Source organism: Nansenia antarctica (genome assembly GCF_963989245.1).
Source record: "Nansenia antarctica genome assembly, chromosome: 1".
NCBI classification, from domain to species: domain Eukaryota; kingdom Metazoa; phylum Chordata; class Actinopteri; order Argentiniformes; family Microstomatidae; genus Nansenia; species Nansenia antarctica.
Window position 1 is genome coordinate 14,754,681 of NC_137674.1, and position 18,275 is coordinate 14,772,955.

General features: G+C 44.8%; 1 protein-coding gene across 1 annotated transcript in view; it reads left to right on the forward strand.

The window, feature by feature from the left end:
• Positions 1 to 10,610, forward strand: part of birc6 (baculoviral IAP repeat containing 6) — a gene marked incomplete at its 5' end in the record, with an annotated part of 126,890 nt that extends 116,280 nt beyond the window's left edge. The window contains 5 exons of the mRNA XM_080548216.1: positions 47 to 208; positions 884 to 961; positions 3,200 to 3,388; positions 7,487 to 7,621; positions 9,786 to 10,610. Coding sequence (XP_080404342.1) covers positions 47 to 208; positions 884 to 961; positions 3,200 to 3,388; positions 7,487 to 7,621; positions 9,786 to 9,965 — 744 coding nt within the window. The 3' untranslated portion in view covers positions 9,966 to 10,610. The remainder of the gene's footprint in view (positions 1 to 46; positions 209 to 883; positions 962 to 3,199; positions 3,389 to 7,486; positions 7,622 to 9,785) is intronic.
• Between the last annotated feature and the right edge of the window lie 7,665 nt (positions 10,611 to 18,275).

The window sequence follows — 18,275 nt, forward strand, 5'->3', positions numbered from 1 at the left end:
GAACATTAGTGTGTGTTAACCCCTTCTTCTCTGCCCCTTCCTGCAGGTTCTGATCACAGGCCCAGCGGACACACCCTACGCCAACGGCTGCTTTGAGTTTGACGTGTACTTTCCCCAGGACTACCCCAACTCCCCGCCCCTCGTCAACCTGGAGACCACCGGCGGCCACAGCGTGCGCTTCAACCCAAACCTCTACAACGACGGAAAAGTGAGTTAGCCGTGTTTGCGGCGCTAGCAAAACACGCTAACTGGAGCCGTCCTCTCTACCGAGCTTCCATCAAACATGTTTCGTTCAAATGTTAGCCTGTTAGTGGCTCATGACAACAAATAATACCAATTTTTAAAAATAAACATTTTTCCCAGGTCTTTTCCACATTTCACTAGGAAGCTGTTCTATTCAAGTGCACCATTGTGTTTGTCATGAGCGATCCTTGGAGTCGCTATCAACCTATTTAAGCTCAAATAGAGTAGCAGAGTAGCCGATACACCGTCCCCTCAAGACGTCTTATTTTAGTATGGGGTCAGAGAATAAGCTGTCCCTGTCCCCGTCCCTTCTCCCCCGGTGCAGAGCAGTGAAGGTGCTGGCACCTGCTCCTCCTCATTAGCAGGGCTCTGACAGGGGACATCTATTTTCATAATGGACGGAGACGTCTGCTAGAAGAATGACTGTGGGCCGTCCACATCAGACGTGCCTCTCCGGTGCGGAGGGCAAACGGCCTTTCAGCTCTCCGCTGATGGATGGATGGATGGCTAGAGAAGAGTAGAGGGGGGTCTGTGCCCTGTGGATGTTTACCTGACACCCGGGTCATCCCTCTCTTCTTCAGAGAGAGAGAGAGGTGCTTTAACTGCCTCTGTGTTGTTTACGTCTGTCTGTCTCCCTCAGGTGTGTTTAAGTATCCTCAACACGTGGCACGGTAGACCGGAGGAGAAATGGAACCCTCAGACCTCAAGCTTTTTACAGGTGAGTCACAAATCCATTACGTTTGTGCCCACCACCTTTCACTTGTCATTGTCCAGACCGCTCTCTCTGCTGACCCCTGAGCCCGGCTGTCAATAGTGATCATCACCCCGCCTCTACGTCGCCACAGGGGGTGCATTTAATAGGTTTGGTGTTTTGACAGCTCTCATGAAGGATCCTGGGTACTGCCATCCCATTAGTGCGTGGGGGTGATGGGGCTGTCTGTGTGGGTGAGGGGGCTATCTGTATGGGGGTGTGGGTGGGTGGGAGGGCGGAGGGAGTGTCCATCATTTAACCAAACAATACCGTCTCAACATCCATTACTTCTTTCTGGGAGACAGAGATGGGTTACGGAGAGGAGAGAGGGAGAGAGAATATCTATGTTCATCCCTCATTCGTGAGGTTTGAGGTTCATACAGATGTCTCCATTGATTATTATTTGAGTAAATGTCTTCCAGATCCATAATAGAAAGCTAAACGAGGAGGAGGACTGGTATCAAGTGAATATCAGACGGACTATATTGGCTCTGATGTCTCTATGGCAACCGTGTTTGGAGGGAAGGGGTGGAGGGGAGCTGGAGGTGAAGGTCGTCAAGGTTAAGACATTCAGGGACGCTAGCTCGGTGACCGTGGCTAGAATAGCACACAGACATCCAACCAGCGTCTGTCTGGCCAAGCTGGTAATAAAGTATGCTACTGGAGGACAGTGTCCGTGTCCTCCAGACAGGCAGGAAGATTAATTGAATCATTAATAAAGATACTAAAGATACAGGGGATACAGATTCCTGCATGGTCTACGCATTTGAACGCTACCACAAGGTGGATGCGAGAGCTGTAAAGGATGTTTAAAAAGAGCTTTCCTTCTGTGATGGAAATGACTGACAGTGTTGACAATTGTGTTCCTTCCTTGTAACGAAATAATCACTGAAGTGAACATGAGAGGCAGTGGATTGTGATGGCAGAGCCTCGCTTGATAAGCTTGCTAGATCCATTACCTCCTCGCATCAAGTACATCATTTCTCCTACAGCCAATTAGGCCAAACAGAGTTGATTAGCAGATCGGCTCATGATTACAGGCAGATGAAGAGTGGTAATTGCTTAAAAGTTATCTTTCAAATAACCTTCTCTACGCTGATCCTGTTTGTTGTAGGCATCATGAGGTCAGAGGTTTATGTTAAATTGTAATTTATGGATTCAAGATAAAGGGGGCTATAGAAATGACAGCATTAACGTTCAGAGCTTATTCAACTTGGTTTATGGCTTTACATTCCTCGTAAAACATTTTTACCATTTTTTTCGAATTGGTTCCGATGTTTTAACAAAAAGTCTAGATGATAGATGGCCAGTGGAATTTGTTCTCGGTGCAGCATATTAATCTCTGCAGCACACACATGACAAAAACAAGGAAGTGCACAATAGACAACATCAGACCAAAAAATAAATAATAGACAACAGACAATCGTGGTATGCATGTCGGTCATGACCTTGAGGAGGGGGCTAGAGGTGTGATGCATACTGGTGATCCAGCCTGGAGCTTCTCTCTGTTACTGTTGCATGGAACCCCTGCCCTCGGCCCCTCCTCCTTGGTGTAGAGGGGGTGCTACACAACCACGCAGTATCTGGCAGATGACATTGGTAAAGGAGACGATGGCAATACGATTGCTGTGAGAACAACCGTCTCTGTCTACTATCGGAGTAAATAACTCACTTTGATTCTAATCACAATATATACATATCATTCATGATATAATATATTTATCTCATAGTATACTCCGATCTTCCCTCCAACACCGTATTAACGACTTCAATGCGTGTGTCATTGAGGTACAGTAAGCTCATCCATTAGAATTGCTCAAAGAGGACCCCTGGTGGTGGTTTAGCCAAGGTGTAATACCCCCCCCCCCCCCCCCCCCCCCCGTCTGAAAGGCGTATAGACTCACTGCCTCTGTCGCAGTTAACTGAGCTGTGCCGTTGTTGATGAATGGTGTCTTTTTCAGTACCAGGTCAAAGGTTTGGACACACTTCCCCATTACTGGTACTGTGCGTACTGTGTGTGTGTGTGTGTGTGTGTGTGTGTGTGTGTGTGTGTGTGTGTGTGTGTGTGTATATGTATGTGTATATATATACACACACACACACACACACTGTATTTCTGTATGGGTGTTTGCAAACCTTCTTTTTTTTCCCCTGCCTCCCTCTCCCCCTCCCTCCTTCTCCCTCCCTCCCTCTCTCTCTCTCCAGGTGCTGGTGTCGGTGCAGTCTCTGATCCTGGTGACGGAGCCCTACTTCAACGAGCCGGGCTACGAGCGTTCGCGGGGCACCCCCAGCGGCACCCAGAGCTCCCGCGAGTACGACGGCAACATCCGCCAGGCCTCCGTCAAGTGGGCCATGCTGGAGCAGATGCGCAACCCCTCGCCCTGCTTCAAAGAGGTGAGAGGCCCTGGGAGACACCCCCCCCCCGGGAATATCATCAGTCACCCCCCCCCCTACATTTAACCCTCCTCCTCCCTGACCCCGAGACTAAGCCACCGTCAGTGTTAAACGCTGTTGATTACGGCGTCGGTGTCATTATGGTCCTCACACCACTCTGACAGGAGACAGTGGCACGTTTGTGACAGTATTTGACAGTGACAGATAATAAATTCACTGTTTATTAATTTCCAGATAGATAATTCCCTCTGGACTGGATGTTGTGCTTTCCCCCCCCCCCCCCCCTCTGTTTTCGATTTCCTCCCATCCTTGACACAAGCCGTGCAGGCAAATAGCAATCAGTCACCCGCACCGCCTAGAGAATTGGAGAGAGAGAAAGGAAGAGGGAGGGGGGAGGAGAGAAGGATTGGGATTGGGAGGCAGGAATGGGGGGGGTGCGGGGGTTCGGAATAGAGCTGAGCGTGGAGGTGGAGGGAAATTGGGGCAGGGGGTTGGGGGGGGGGGGGGGGGGTGTATAAATGGAGAGATAAAGAGCGAGGTGGAGGAGGTGTTAAATAATTTCCTCCATGCAGGCAGGTGTCACATCAGGCTGCTGTGTGGAGGCACAGAGCCACATGAACACACTGCAGACTGTCTCCTACATGAGCAATATCCAATTACTCTCAAATAGAATTCAATACAAAATATCTCAATCGCTCGCTCTCTGGGTCCGTCTGTCGGTTTGTCTGTCTGTCTCGGTGTCTCTCGGCCTTTATGAAAGACAATTACTTTGCTCTGTCAGTCACCAGGCTCTGTGTGTGTGTGTGTGTGTGTGTGTGTGTGTGCGCGCTTGGGCGGTTTCCAATTTTTTATATCGTTAAACCGTGATTCAATCACATTGTTGTCGGGCTTTGACAGAGCCGCCAATTTCAAATACTGAAGCCCTGTCCTTTCTGCGACCCGCCTCGAACACTTTCCACCAGCAGTGCTGAATAATCCGCTGAACATAAATAAATAAAAACAGCGCTAAAAATGCTCTCCACTTTGATGACGCTGCAAGCTCGTGTTGTCTGTTTCCGTCCGTGTGAACCTATGACACCGTAGAGACGTTTATTTTTGGCTACCCGGTCTGTTGTTTTTGAGAACCCATGGCCCTATTATTAACCCCAAAGATAAAGCTCAAGAAACAACCTTGAATTATGCAACGGGAAGTTGTCAGGTGGAATTAGGGACAACAGGTCATGCGCTGAAATATAGATCGAGCTCTGTGTGTGTGTCTGTGTGTGTGTGTGTGTGTGTGTGTGTGTGTGTCTGTGTCTGTGTCTGTGTGTGTGCGTGTGTGTTCGCTAAGGAGCTGTCCACACACACACGCAGCCAGCTGGAGTGTGAACGGGCTATTAGGGGAAGCTGTTTTGCAAGGCAGTAATAGCACGGTGTACATAATGAATATGACTGAGGTCATGATAGGGAGAGCAGGAGACGAGCTGTCTGGTGTTGACCTGGCCTGGCCCTGGAACAGGTGTAGAGACACAGCCCGTCAGCCCGGGGAGCACGCCGCACAACACATGAAGGCAGAGAGCCTCCTTAAGTGTCCCTGTTCATTCGTCATGTAAACACGACGATAATCAGTGGAGAGATATGAATGCGTATGTGCACGCACGCCCACACACACACACACACACACACACACACACACACACACACATAGACAGACAGACACACACACACACACACACACACACACAGAGTAAAGTGCTGCTTGCCTGCCCTGTCAGGGAGATGAGTCATTGTGTAGCGCACACTCCATTACAGTGCATTATTGATGGGTTTTTAGCGAGACACCTCTGCCCAGTGGGACCCACCCAGGCCTGAGTGTCGAGGCTCTCTCAGTGTGAGAGACCCTCCAGCCCAGCGCAGGCTGGAGACTACAGCAGGGGGAGACGACAGCAGGCCCAACAGTCTGGAGGAGGGGAGGGGAGGAGGAGGGGGGAGGGGAGGAGGGAAGGGGAGGGCTTAAGTGGTGGGTTTCGTGACTGAGAAAGAGCTTGGCAAGTTTTTATCTCTTTTAAAGCGCACGCATACACACACACACACACACTCACATCAAAGCACAGGCTTGGGAAAGCCAAGAGAAGAGGAGCAACGTGCCATAGACTGCTAGGGTTGCTATGGATACACTGGCATGAAAATGTATCATTTCCCGCCCCCCCCCCCCCCCCCTCTCCTTCACTCTCCCATGGCCCAGTTCTGTGGCAGTGACTGCTTCCCTCTGCAGATGGGCTGAGGTTGTCAGTCGCAAGTGATGGCGTTGGCTTTAGAATGTCACTGTCTAGTCAACGGGGTCTTTGTGATGGATGAGTGGATGGGGGGGCGGGGCTTGTCTTTGGCTACATGCAGAGGGGGATGGACACAACTTGTCTGTGTCGAGAGACGCCTCACTGAGAGGCCGATGACCCTGTGTCCGCGGCAGTGATTGATCGAAAAAAGATTCTCGCACACCCATACACTTAGCGGGGCATGTCGCGGAAAAAAGACCTGGGCTGCGTTTCCTGTCCAAGTCAGAGGAAGGCAGTGGGAGTGTTGCATTCTGGGACCTCGTCTACAAGGTCACGGGCAGCAGCAAGAGGAACACAGTCGTACAACAGAGGTCTGGAAGAAGGTTACAGAGTTATTGGGAAGATGGGAGAAAAGGATCTACCCAAGATTTACAACATACCACCTCATCTGTGAAACATGGTGGAGGGGGTGTTATGGTTGTGGCATGTATAGCTCGTCTTAATTGATGAACATGCATTTAATTTCCCAAAATACCTCAAAAGAAACAACAACTACCGATGGATAGATGGAGATGGTACCCATCGTCTGGTGGGGTCAATGGATCGCGGGCTTGAGGCAGTTGTTGCATGGAAAGGATTGCCCACCAAATACTAAACATGACTTCAAAACCGCGGTCTGCACCAAACCAAAATGTTGGTGAACCGTTACACCCCTAATATACACACACACACTTGTATGCATATACTCATTTACTATGAACAGACACTGTCCTGCCCTCTGGAATATGAGTGGACACTAAAATGACCTAAAAGCTCTGGAAATGGGGCCACACGATTAGACCGTGTCCGCCAATGTGAACATTTGCACATTTGTGTGTCCGTGTGTGTGTCCGTCCAGTGCACCTTTTAAAGGTCATTTAACACGACAGGCTAATCCAATGAGCACACATGTTCCGTGTCCAGAGACTCTGGGATGTTTATACATAACGCTCCCATCCGTGCCGTGATCGATGTGTAAACCAAATGCCAAAAGTCACATGTCCACTGCCCTCTCCACTTAGAAACACCTCGGGGGACATCGCCCTTTTCAATTGGTCGGCCGTCGGAAAATATTCAGACCCCTTACTTTTTTCCACATTTTGTTGTGTTATAGAATCAATTTGAAATGTATTATTTGCCATCAATCCACAAACAATATCCCAGAATGATGAAGCGAAAAACTTGTTTTGTTGAAATTTCTGTAAATGTATTCTTACAGAAATACCTCAAGTACATAAGTATTCACACCCTTTGCTATGCCGCTCTTAATTAGCTAAAATGTCATAAACAAATCACTCATTAAGTTTAATTGAGTCCATCTTAATTCAAGGATAATAGTTCATGTAATTTTGGAATTAATATCTTTGTTTTTATAGGGTCTCTGATTTGCATAGGAATCAGTGTGACTGCATGCACTTGTGTCCAACAACAATACACTATCAACCATGGTAGAATGTTTGACTGATTTTTATCTTTCAATTTGCCTCACATATTCTGCTGCCACGGATTGGGGTTTTAGTAACAATACTGTATGTTTAGATCTCTAATGAAAGTCAAGAGAAGGAGAATAAAGGACAACATTAATCATCCTTGCATTTTCTTTTCACTCTCCCCACTATTCGATGACAGTTGATGCACAATTGTCATTCCTCAACATTTCAAACAGTAGATACTATGAATACTGATGAATTACGTGATTTCATGTTTTACAGAGTTGAGTTGTTTTGTACCTTGTGTGGCTGCTGTGTGATCTGAACCAGTTTGATCTGGTCTGACCTGGTGTGATCTGGTTGTGACCCCCTAGGTGATCCACAAGCACTTCTACCTGAAGAGGACAGAGATCATGGGGCAGTGTGAGGAGTGGATCGCAGACATCCAGCAATACAGCAGCGACAAGAGAGTGGGCCGCACCATGTCCCACCACGCCGCTGCCTTAAAGGTACATGAACAGACTTCCACCACTCTGCCTCAGCCGACCGGCTCTCACTCCTGTGTGCAGGGTTCCCACGGGTCCTTGAAATCCTTGAAAGTTTGTGAATTTGAGAAAAAGAAATCAAGGTCTTAAAAGTTTTTGAAAATAGACATGGGTCGTTGAAAGTGCTTGAATTCCCCTCTCTCTTTCTCTCTCTTTCTCTCTCTTTCTCTCTCTCTCTCTCTTTCTCTCTCTCTCTCTCTCTCAAAAAAAATAAAAATTATAATTACTTAGCTCATCAATTAGCTAAATTAGTCTCTGTATTGCTTAACTTGACACATATTTCACAATATATTGTTTTGCTGTGCTGTGGTAGAGAAGGCAAGAGACCATCTAGTGTTGACACATTCAAGCCTCTCTTTTTAATTGTTGGATTATTGGATTCCTATTATATAAATTCTCATCTAGATCTGTCTCAAACTATGCTGTGTTGGGTCCTTGAATTTGAGGGAATTGAATATTGAAAGTCCTTGAAAGGTGCTTGAATTTGATGTTTCAGAAGGTGTGGGAACCCTGGGTAAATGAACAGGCTCCCTCCACTCTGGCTCTCTCACTCCTCTGTGGTTACTCATGGTTAGGAGGGGGGGGGGGTGGCGGCGTTTATCTGTTTAACCCCAATGAGGGGATCCGTTGGCGAAGGTAATCATGTAATCAGGCTTTCCAGAAGAAAAAGATGGAAATCTCTCCTCCTCCACTGCTTTATGGGCTCCTGTGGTTGAACAGCGGCAGACTAAAGCAGCGGAGCACAGCACCGTAATCACTCAAGACACACCTGTAATGAAGCTGAGAACTTAACATACAGCAGAGAGCTTGTTAGTGTTGCCGTGTTGGCACACACACACACACACATACACACACATACACACACACACACGGTTGGCTCATCCGGTCCATGCTGTGTTAATGAAGTCTGAATTCACTGCTGAGGACGACATCCGTGCTGTAGAAGTAGGGCTCTGTCATGCCTTGATTCATGTCCCAGTTGGCTTCCCTGTCCTAGCCAGCTGTGGTGGAGCAGATAACAAGCCTCAGGAACCCCCCCAACCGCGCACTCCCTCCGGCTGTAAATAACCACAATTAATACCCACTGTAACTAATCCCACCAGCAAACAGATAAAGACAGAGAGGCCGTATACCGGTTGTGTTACAACTCCCTCGCTGTGCTGCGGTCTCTGTGGCGGAAGCCGGTCCAGAGAGGGTTGTAATATCGTCTGATTATCTTCCTGGGTTGTTTATATGGTGCTCTTTGCAAATAGGTCCCTTGAGATTACTAGGTTTGTATTCACTGTACATTCTTAGATTTGTTTTGTTTTTTAAAAGGTGAAGTGTAGGTAGAGATGGAGACACTGCTTTTGCACAGACCAGGGAAAAATCCGATGAATTGGAGATTCAGTGAGCTCCAGAGTATTTTGGACATGGAAGTGTAAATGCTGGGGCTTGAAATTGTTATTGATAGAGAAGAGCACTTAAGAGTTCACATCCCCTCTTAGTGTTGTTCACTAGAACATTTGCTTCACTTGGAATCGGAGTTTAGGATAAAATTAGCTTTGCTCTGCGTCGTTTGGAGCTGTGAGAACGCGCATTCCAAGTCGCTCCCGGAGCAAACAACCAACGCATGCTCCGCTTGAAAAGGGTGGTTTCGCTCCGATTAGAAACGACGCATCGAGGCTGTCCATAGGAAAACAACAGCACATGCGTGTTGATCTGGATAAGAGCGAACGAAGAGACGAACGGGCAATTTAAATTTTTTCTGACCAATCAACTACCACATCTGTTGCTTCGATTGCGTATGTTACTTTGTTTACATAAAGGACTGTGAGAATGCAAATCAGAGAAATAATTTATGCAACAATGTTGCAATCTCATCCACTTGCTCCGGCTCATGATTCAGACTTTCATGTGAGAACATGACCTAAGAGTCTCTTTGGTTGTCAGTGTGTGTTTTCTCTCGTCCCTGGTGCTGTGTTAGTCCTCTACTGTTCAGATACATACACACCTGTTCTACAAGGGGATCCTCTTTTCTTAACCCCTGTACTGTGTTTTCATATTGGCCCCCATGGTAAACAAAACCACGCACAGTGTTCATAGAGTGACTGACTGAGCCTCTCTCCTCTCTCTGTCCCGCCTCCAGAGGCACACAGCCCAGCTACGAGAAGAGCTGCTGAAGCTGCCCTGCCCCGAGGGCCTGGAGCCTGACGGGGAGGAGTTCTCTGACAAGGGTGCCGCCCTCCTGGTCAAGGAGCTGCCCAATCAGGATGCAGAGAAACCGAGTGGCAGCCAGGATGGCCACAGCAGCGAGGGCCAGCTATGAGCTCGCCCCCATCCCAGCACCTCTCCTCCTCCGTAGCGGCGGCCACTCCTCCACACGACAATTACTGTTGTTAATGAATAGACTTGACGGCTTCCAAGCACAAGCCACCATTTTGTCAATATTTGTATGTAAGAATCTAATTATGTAATAGCTGAAAAAGAGAGGACAAAAAACAAAAAAAAGACGAGAATGAAAAAAACGCTTACAAACCAACAAAAATAAGACAAACAACTCCGAACTATGCTATGCCCTTAAGGAAACACATTTGACAAAAACAAATTATCTTTTATTTACCTGTAAAAGAGTGTAAACTGTTTTTGTGCTTTTTTTTCAATTGTGAAATAACCACTGATTGGTATGTTATTAAACTTGTTTATGTATACATAATGACATAAATCACAGAATATATAAGGGAACTACCTTTAGAGAAGAATGTTTACTGAATGTTAATTTCCTTTTTTTTCACTGTTAGGCAAGGACAGTTGTAACCAAGAATATATTGGTCATTCTTTAAAGGATGCTATTTAAAAGAAGAAAAAAAATACACATACACATTGGAAACATTTTTTGTTTGCCCATTGACATCGCTTATTTTAACAGGATCTACATGGTCCTATGTAAACTTCAATAAAGGCTGAAATGAAATTCTTAATTGCTATGATTACTTGTTACCCCGTTTTTCAGGCTGGTCATGTGCTATGAATATTTTTTTTTGCCTCACCAATTCTCAATGCAAGTTTAATAAATGCAACCTGTTTTACTTTGCTGAGATACATGAATTGGTATGTTGTGTTTAGATCTATGGGTGTGTATGTAAGATGCAAGTTGGGATATGGATGTGAAGTCTTGTGTACTGTATGTGTTTTATGTGTGCTCCACAATCCTGGTACAAAGCTTTGTGACTGATTCTACATCGTCATTCCACCAAACACGCTGAAAGAATCCCTTCTACTCATTATCTGAGATTACTACATAGTCATGTGAAAAAGATAGGATACCCCATGAAAACCATTGTCTTTTGCAACATATTTAAACATTATGGACATTTGATCTTTATTTTCACAATATTGAGAGATTGAGGTAATATAACTAAACAAATGAAACTGAGGGGAAAAAAACGTTTTAAAATTATTTGTAAAATATAATTAATAAAAATGCAATTTCTTATACAATTTCAATTTATTACTACTTAAAATGCCTAAAATTAGAATCAGTGCATCTCATACAATCATCATTTAGTTTGGTTTGCTCCTGGTTGTTGAAGTGAGTGGTATCATCATGGTGAGAGCCAAAGAGCTTCAGTAAGAACGTTGTAGATGTGTCCGAGTCTGGGGAGAGATTTTAAAAGATCTCACTAAAAATCAGTTGATGGGTGTTTACCTCCCTCTCACGCACACAATACAATTCTGTTTACATGATTGCGTCATAATGAAATAGGGTTATTCAATTTCAATTCTGTCAATTCAGGAAGGGAGTTGAGTTCATAATTCCAAAATGAATTATCATGATTCTGCATCAGAGGCCAACAACATCTGAAAGGTGAAAAAAAAGATTGCAATTTGTTTTCTATACCCGGGTCTTACAGGGTTAAAGAAGTCTCTGACAATCCTAATATGTTATCACGGGACCTCCAGGTAGCCCTTGCCACAGTTGACATTAGATGAGACTGCACAAGTTAGATTTACATGGGAGGTGTGCAAGGAGGAAACCCTTACTGTCAAAAAAAGAAACATCAGGGCAAGACTTCAGTTTGCCAGAGAACACCCACAAACACTAGGACTAGTGGAACAATGTGCTTTGGACAGATGAAGCAAAAGTTTAAATATTTGGGCACAGTAACAGAAGATGTTTGGCGCCAACCAAAGACAGCATTTGAACACAGGAACCTCATACCAACTGTGAAGCATAGGGGTGGAAATGTCATGGTTTGGGGCTGCTTTGCTGCAGCAGGGCCTGGCCAGCTCACCATCATAGGGTTAGGGTCACTATCACTATGAATTCTTCTTTTTTTTTTTTTTTTTACCTTTATTTATACAGGTAAAAACACATTGAGCCCTAAGGGCTCATTTTCAAGTGTGACCTGTTCACAGGCATACAACAACAACATCCACCACAAACAAATACAATACAAAACCTGGCCTACATAGTCTAAAACTAAACTAAAACTACATAGTCTAAAACTAAAACAGTCTAAGATAGTCTAAAACTAGACAGCTAAAGAGCTAGGGACAGGGAGGGGTCAGCAATGGGCAAAAGGGAGGGTCAACTAAATTTTTGTACCAGAGGAGCTTGAAGAAAATGTGAGACCATCTTAAGCTGAAGCGGATGTGGACCATGCAACATGACAATAACCCAAAACATTCGAGTAAATCCACCAAGGAATGGCTCAAAAGAAAGAAATGACCAGAATGGCCAAGTTAAAGCCCTGATATTTATCCTGTTGAGATGCTGTGGGGTGATTTGAACAGGCTGTGCATGCAAGACACCCCTCAAACATCACACAGCAGAAAGAATTCTGCATGGGGTAGTGGGAAAAAAACGTTCTCCCAGTCGATGTCAGAGACTGGTAGACTGTTTTGGAAACGTCTAATTGATGTTATTTCAGTGAAAGGGGGCAATACTAGCTTTTTGGGGATAGGGTTTTTCCTCTGTTTTTGTGAAACTAAATATTTCATGCGGTGTCCTAATTGTTTCCCATGACTGTAAATAATTCAGATTTGTCTGAGATTTTAAACCCCCAAAATGCTTTGGCCTTTATTGTGTTGATACCCGTTAAAGGAAAATGCACTTTATATATTTCTCATTTCCAGTGCTCTACAGTCACACTAATTTTGTAGTAGATTAAATGGAGCTTGACAATGTGGATTGATTGTGCAAATGCTTGTTTGCCACTTGGACTTGACCTTCTTTCCTAATAAAAGATCAACTAAAAACATGGTACCAATCCACTTGGAGCAATGTAGTACTGTTGCCACTGGAGACTCAGTGCTTACTCCTTTTTCTGGAGACTCACTTCTTTTTCTGGTGCAGGGAAATATTGGTCATTTATAATAAATAAATCTGCCATTTATCAAAGACTAACATCTGCCTTGATGCAGCGTCGACTGGCTTGTTGTGTAAGTTACTGTGAGCAACTGTATAGGGGACTAAATGTATTATTTATATAGTATTTCACACATCCCACAGAATATCTTTTGAGCCTCCAGAATGTGTCTGTTGTTCTTCATGTTCTAGAGAGAGAGCTTTGAAGGGCCTGATGCCTCTCTTGTTCAGCAGCTTGGCTACTCAGAGACTGTGGTGTAGGATGAAGGACAATAGCCTTCTGGATGCGCTTCTGTGATTTAGCCGTCTTGCTCTACATTATTCATGAAGCCCTCGAAACTCTACACAGTCGAGTCGAGGGGGTTTTACACCACAGTAATAAGTACATACTTATATTGGAGATAGTGAGTATGAATGAATGGTCTTTATTGTCATTGATATAGTACAGGTACCAAACAACGAAATTTGGGAGGGGGGGCTCCCCTGGTGCTAGGAAAAAAAAACTAAAAACAAGAAGGGAAAAGAGCTGGTTTACATAAATAAAGGCTATGTACACCACTATACTATACTATACAAATAAAACACTGTGCTGTACTCTATGCTATGCTATACCTATTCTAACATTTCCTATCTCTGAACCGTATGTACCCGAGGGTTGTCATATTGCACATAGTGTTATTGCACATTCATTTAAAGTGTCGCAGTTTGCAGGTTTGAAATGTTCACAGTTGTGTTTCAGTATTGCACTTGATTTCAATCTAGTAGCTGCCATCAAATTGTCTAGAATCTAGATGACAAAAGTTTGTCGCTCATAATGCGAGACGCACCAGATGACGGACGAAAAGCCCTAGAGATATTGCGCAATTATTATGCGGGTTCAGGGAAGCCAAGGGTTATAAGTCTCTATACAGAGTTGACCACGCTCTCGCTCTGTTGAACGTTCGAAAGGTTTGAAAGTTCGAAAGGTTTAAATATCCTAAAACCGTCATAATTCCGTTAGCGTCTCGGTGGTCTTGTGGTTACGTCCGAGAACAATAGCGGTTCTGGCCTATTTTAAGGTCGCAGATACGAGACGGCACTATGAACTCGAGTGCGACCTGTATGTCAGAACCTTGATCTGGACCTGTATGTGTCCGACCCTTGATCCATAACAATAAAGCCAGATCAACCACACTTTTTGATATTTATTGACCGTGAACTGTCTTCTTATAGCCATGTCATCTCAAGGTCGCCGGTTCGAGTCCAGCCGCGGACACGTATTACTGCCTGTCATCCCTGCTCTCTCTCACCCATCTTTCCTGTCAATATCTACTGCCTCTATCCCATTAAAGCAGAAATGCCATAAAAATTGCGTACATAGAACTGACGCTAGGAGTTAGAGCTATAGTCTAGTCCTGAAGGGTCAGCTTAGCCATTTCTCTCCACAAACATCGTCTGAAAACATTTTCCTGGCCTTTTTCAAGCCCGTCAATAATTGTTTGCTAATTAAGTAATGGAAACTTGTTAAAATGCAAATGTTGCCTTGAGGCAACACCGTACCATTATGGATTCACCATGACAACATGACATTGTGGTATTGTGTATTTAGTTGGTTGTGTTGTGTTTTTCTTTTTTTTTCTTTTTCTTTCCTAGCACCAGGGGAGCCACCCCTCCTAAATTTCGTTGTTTGGTACCTGTACTATAGCAATGACAATAAAGACCATTCATTCATTCATTTAGGCCTGGCTGAGAAGCAGCGCAGGGGTCCTCCTGCCTCATCAGTGAAAACGCGGCGCTCTCTGACCGCAACAGGCGCGTCTCTCTGACAGACAAGCTAACGTAGCCAGTCCCACACTGACACACAGCGCTGCCCCGCCCCCTGGCAGACAGACACATCCAGATACAATTCCTGATTGGTATGCAAAACATATCAAATGTTTTGTTTTGCATAGCTGATATGCCAGATCGATGTCATGTGTCACCAATCAGTCAACGTGGATGAAAAATACTCCATCCAATCGTGTTACTGCATTCAGCTACTGAAGCTAAATTGTTTTGCAGCCAATTGGCTATTGCCAGAACTTCATCTGGGAGTAATGACTGTATTTTGAAGTTACAAATATAAGGCTTGGAGTTATTTAAACATGTTGTTGACATGAGTGTGCTCTCCAGTCATCCCTATCCCAGTGTGAGTGGGGCATAATTGATTGATTGACACCAGCTGTGTGACATGAATGATTGAGCCAGCTGATCCTATGTGACCATTCCCACAATAAAAGTTGCTTCCTTGATAACATGAACCCTGTCTGACAGCGTATGATTCCTCCGTTCAGTGTGTAGTCCGATCGTTATGGTTTTAGCCAATACGCAATACCAACGTTTATGGGCCCAGAGTGCTACCATGGCGAGACAATCGGAAAGAAGTTCGCGTTGGTCTCGACTAGCGTTTGACGGAGATGAGGAAAGGTACGAACTGTGGGAAACAAAGTTCATGGGCCATCTCCGGCTACAGAAACTGAAAGACACTCTCAAAGCAGACCTTCCCAAAGCAGCTTCGGCTCAGGAGTTGAGAGAAGATGAGGAGACGAATGCAGAGATTTACGCAGAGCTCATTCAGTTTCTAGATGACAAAAGTTTGTCGCTCATAATGCGAGACGCACCAGATGACGGACGAAAAGCCCTAGAGATATTGCGCAATTATTATGCGGATTAAGGGAAGCCAAGGGTTATAAGTCTCTATACAGAGTTGACCACGCTCTCGCTCCGTTGAACGTTCGAAAGGTTTGAAAGTTCGAAAGGTTTAAATATCCTAAAACCGTCATAATTCCGTTAGCGTCTCGGTGGTCTTGTGGTTACGTCCGAGAACAATAGCGGTTCTGGCCTATTTTAAGGTCGCAGATACGAGACGGCACTATGAACTCGAGTGCGACCTGTATGTCAGAACCTTGATCTGGACCTGTATGTGTCCGACCCTTGATCCATAACAATAAAGCCAGATCAACCACACTTTTTGATGTTTATTGACCGTGAACTGTCTTCTTATAGCCATGTCATCTCAAGGTCGCCGGTTCGAGTCCAGCCGCGGACATGTATTACTGCCTGTCATCCCTGCTCTCTCTCACCCATCTTTCCTGTCAATATCTACTGCCTCTATCCCATTAAAGCAGAAATGCCATAAAAATTGCGTACATAGAACTGACGCTAGGAGTTAGAGCTATAGTCTAGTCCTGAAGGGTCAGCTTAGCCATTTCTCTCCACAAACATCGTCTGAAAACATATTTTCCTGGCCTTTTTCAAGCCCGTCAATAATTGTTTGCTAATTAAGTAATGGAAACTTGTTAAAATACAAATGTTGCCTTGAGGCAACACCGTACCATTATGGATTCACCATGACAACATGACATTGTGGTATTGTGTATTTAGTTGGTTGTGTTGTGTTTTTCTTGTGTTTTTTTTTCTTTCCTAGCACCAGGGGAGCCACCCCTCCTAAATTTCGTTGTTTGGTACCTGTACTATAGCAATGACAATAAAGACCATTCATTCATTCATTCATTTAGGCCTGGCTGAGAAGCAGCGCAGGGGTCCTCCTGCCTCATCAGTGAAAACGCGGCGCTCTCTGACCGCAACAGGCGCGTCTCTCTGACAGACAAGCTAACGTAGCCAGTCCCACACTGACACACAGCGCTGCCCCGCCCCCTGGCAGACAGACACATCCAGATACAATTCCTGATTGGTATGCAAAACATATCAAATGTTTTGTTTTGCATAGCTGATATGCCAGATCGATGTCATGTGTCACCAATCAGTCAACGTGGATGAAAAATACTCCATCCAATCGTGTTACTGCATTCAGCTACTGAAGCTAAATTGTTTTGCAGCCAATTGGCTATTGCCAGAACTTCATCTGGGAGTAATGACTGTATTTTGAAGTTACAAATATAAGGCTTGGAGTTATTTAAACATGTTGTTGACATGAGTGTGCTCTCCAGTCATCCCTATCCCAGTGTGAGTGGGGCATAATTGATTGATTGACACCAGCTGTGTGACATGAACGATTGAGCCAGCTGATCCTATGTGACCATTCCCACAATAAAAGTTGCTTCCTTGATAACATGAACCCTGTCTGACAGCGTATGATTCCTCCGTTCAGTGTGCAGTCCGATCGTTATGGTTTTAGCCAATACGCAATAACCAACGTTTAACAGGTTATGGGCCCAGAGTGCTACCATGGCGAGACAATCGGAAAGAAGTTCGCGTTGGTCTCGACTAGCGTTTGACGGAGATGAGGAAAGGTACGAACTGTGGGAAACAAAGTTCATGGGCCATCTCCGGCTACAGAAACGGAAAGACACTCTCAAAGCAGACCTTCCCAAAGCAGCTTCGGCTCAGGAGTTGAGAGAAGATGAGGAGAAGAATGCAGAGATTTACGCAGAGCTCATTCAGTTTCTAGATCAGTGGTCTTCAACCAGGGGTCCGCGACCCCTAGGGGGTCCGCAGAGGTACTGCAGGGGGTCCGCCAATGTTTGTCATAATAATTGACAATTATTCACCAAATTGACAATTGTTAACCAAAATAATTTGTGAGAATTAAAAAATATAACAAATTATATTGAGTAAAGTACAAGCATTAATAGGCAATAATACACTACTTTTGACAAAAACTATTTACAAAATAAATGATTCCCATGATGCAGAGTCTAACATAACGTTAGCTAAAAAAAAAAACACCTGTCTAGCAAGCTAGGTGTTGGCTAAAATGGTGCAGTTCGGTCTTCGTTGTGAAATTAACGTTAATCAATAACGGTAAATTATATATTTTTTATCAATCATAAACACATATAGTGTAGTGACTACATTATGGGTTCATGTTCTCCTCTTACTGTTGGTTGTGTAGTGGGAGGGAACCAGTTCTGGCACTAGGGGCAGAGGGGAGGATTATTAACGTTGCAACTTCCTGTTTAGATACAAGAGTTTTGGTGATCGATTTCCTGGTCCTGTACGGAGTGTACAAGTTGTTATTTTGATTAAACAGTTATCATTACGTTGCCTACGTCTTTCCTTTTTCCTCCGGCACTACACTGGTGACCCCCGACGTGGATTTTTGTTAACGTGATTGTGTACAAAAACCAGCGAGCGAACATTGCAATCCTGCAAAATGTCCGGGAGAGGAAGACGTTCAAACCAGCGGCAGCCATCACCATCCCCTGTCAGGGTAACGCGTGGTGCGCACACTCCCACTCTCAAGCTACCAGAATTCTGGGACTCAACGCCTGCTGCATGGTTTGCTAT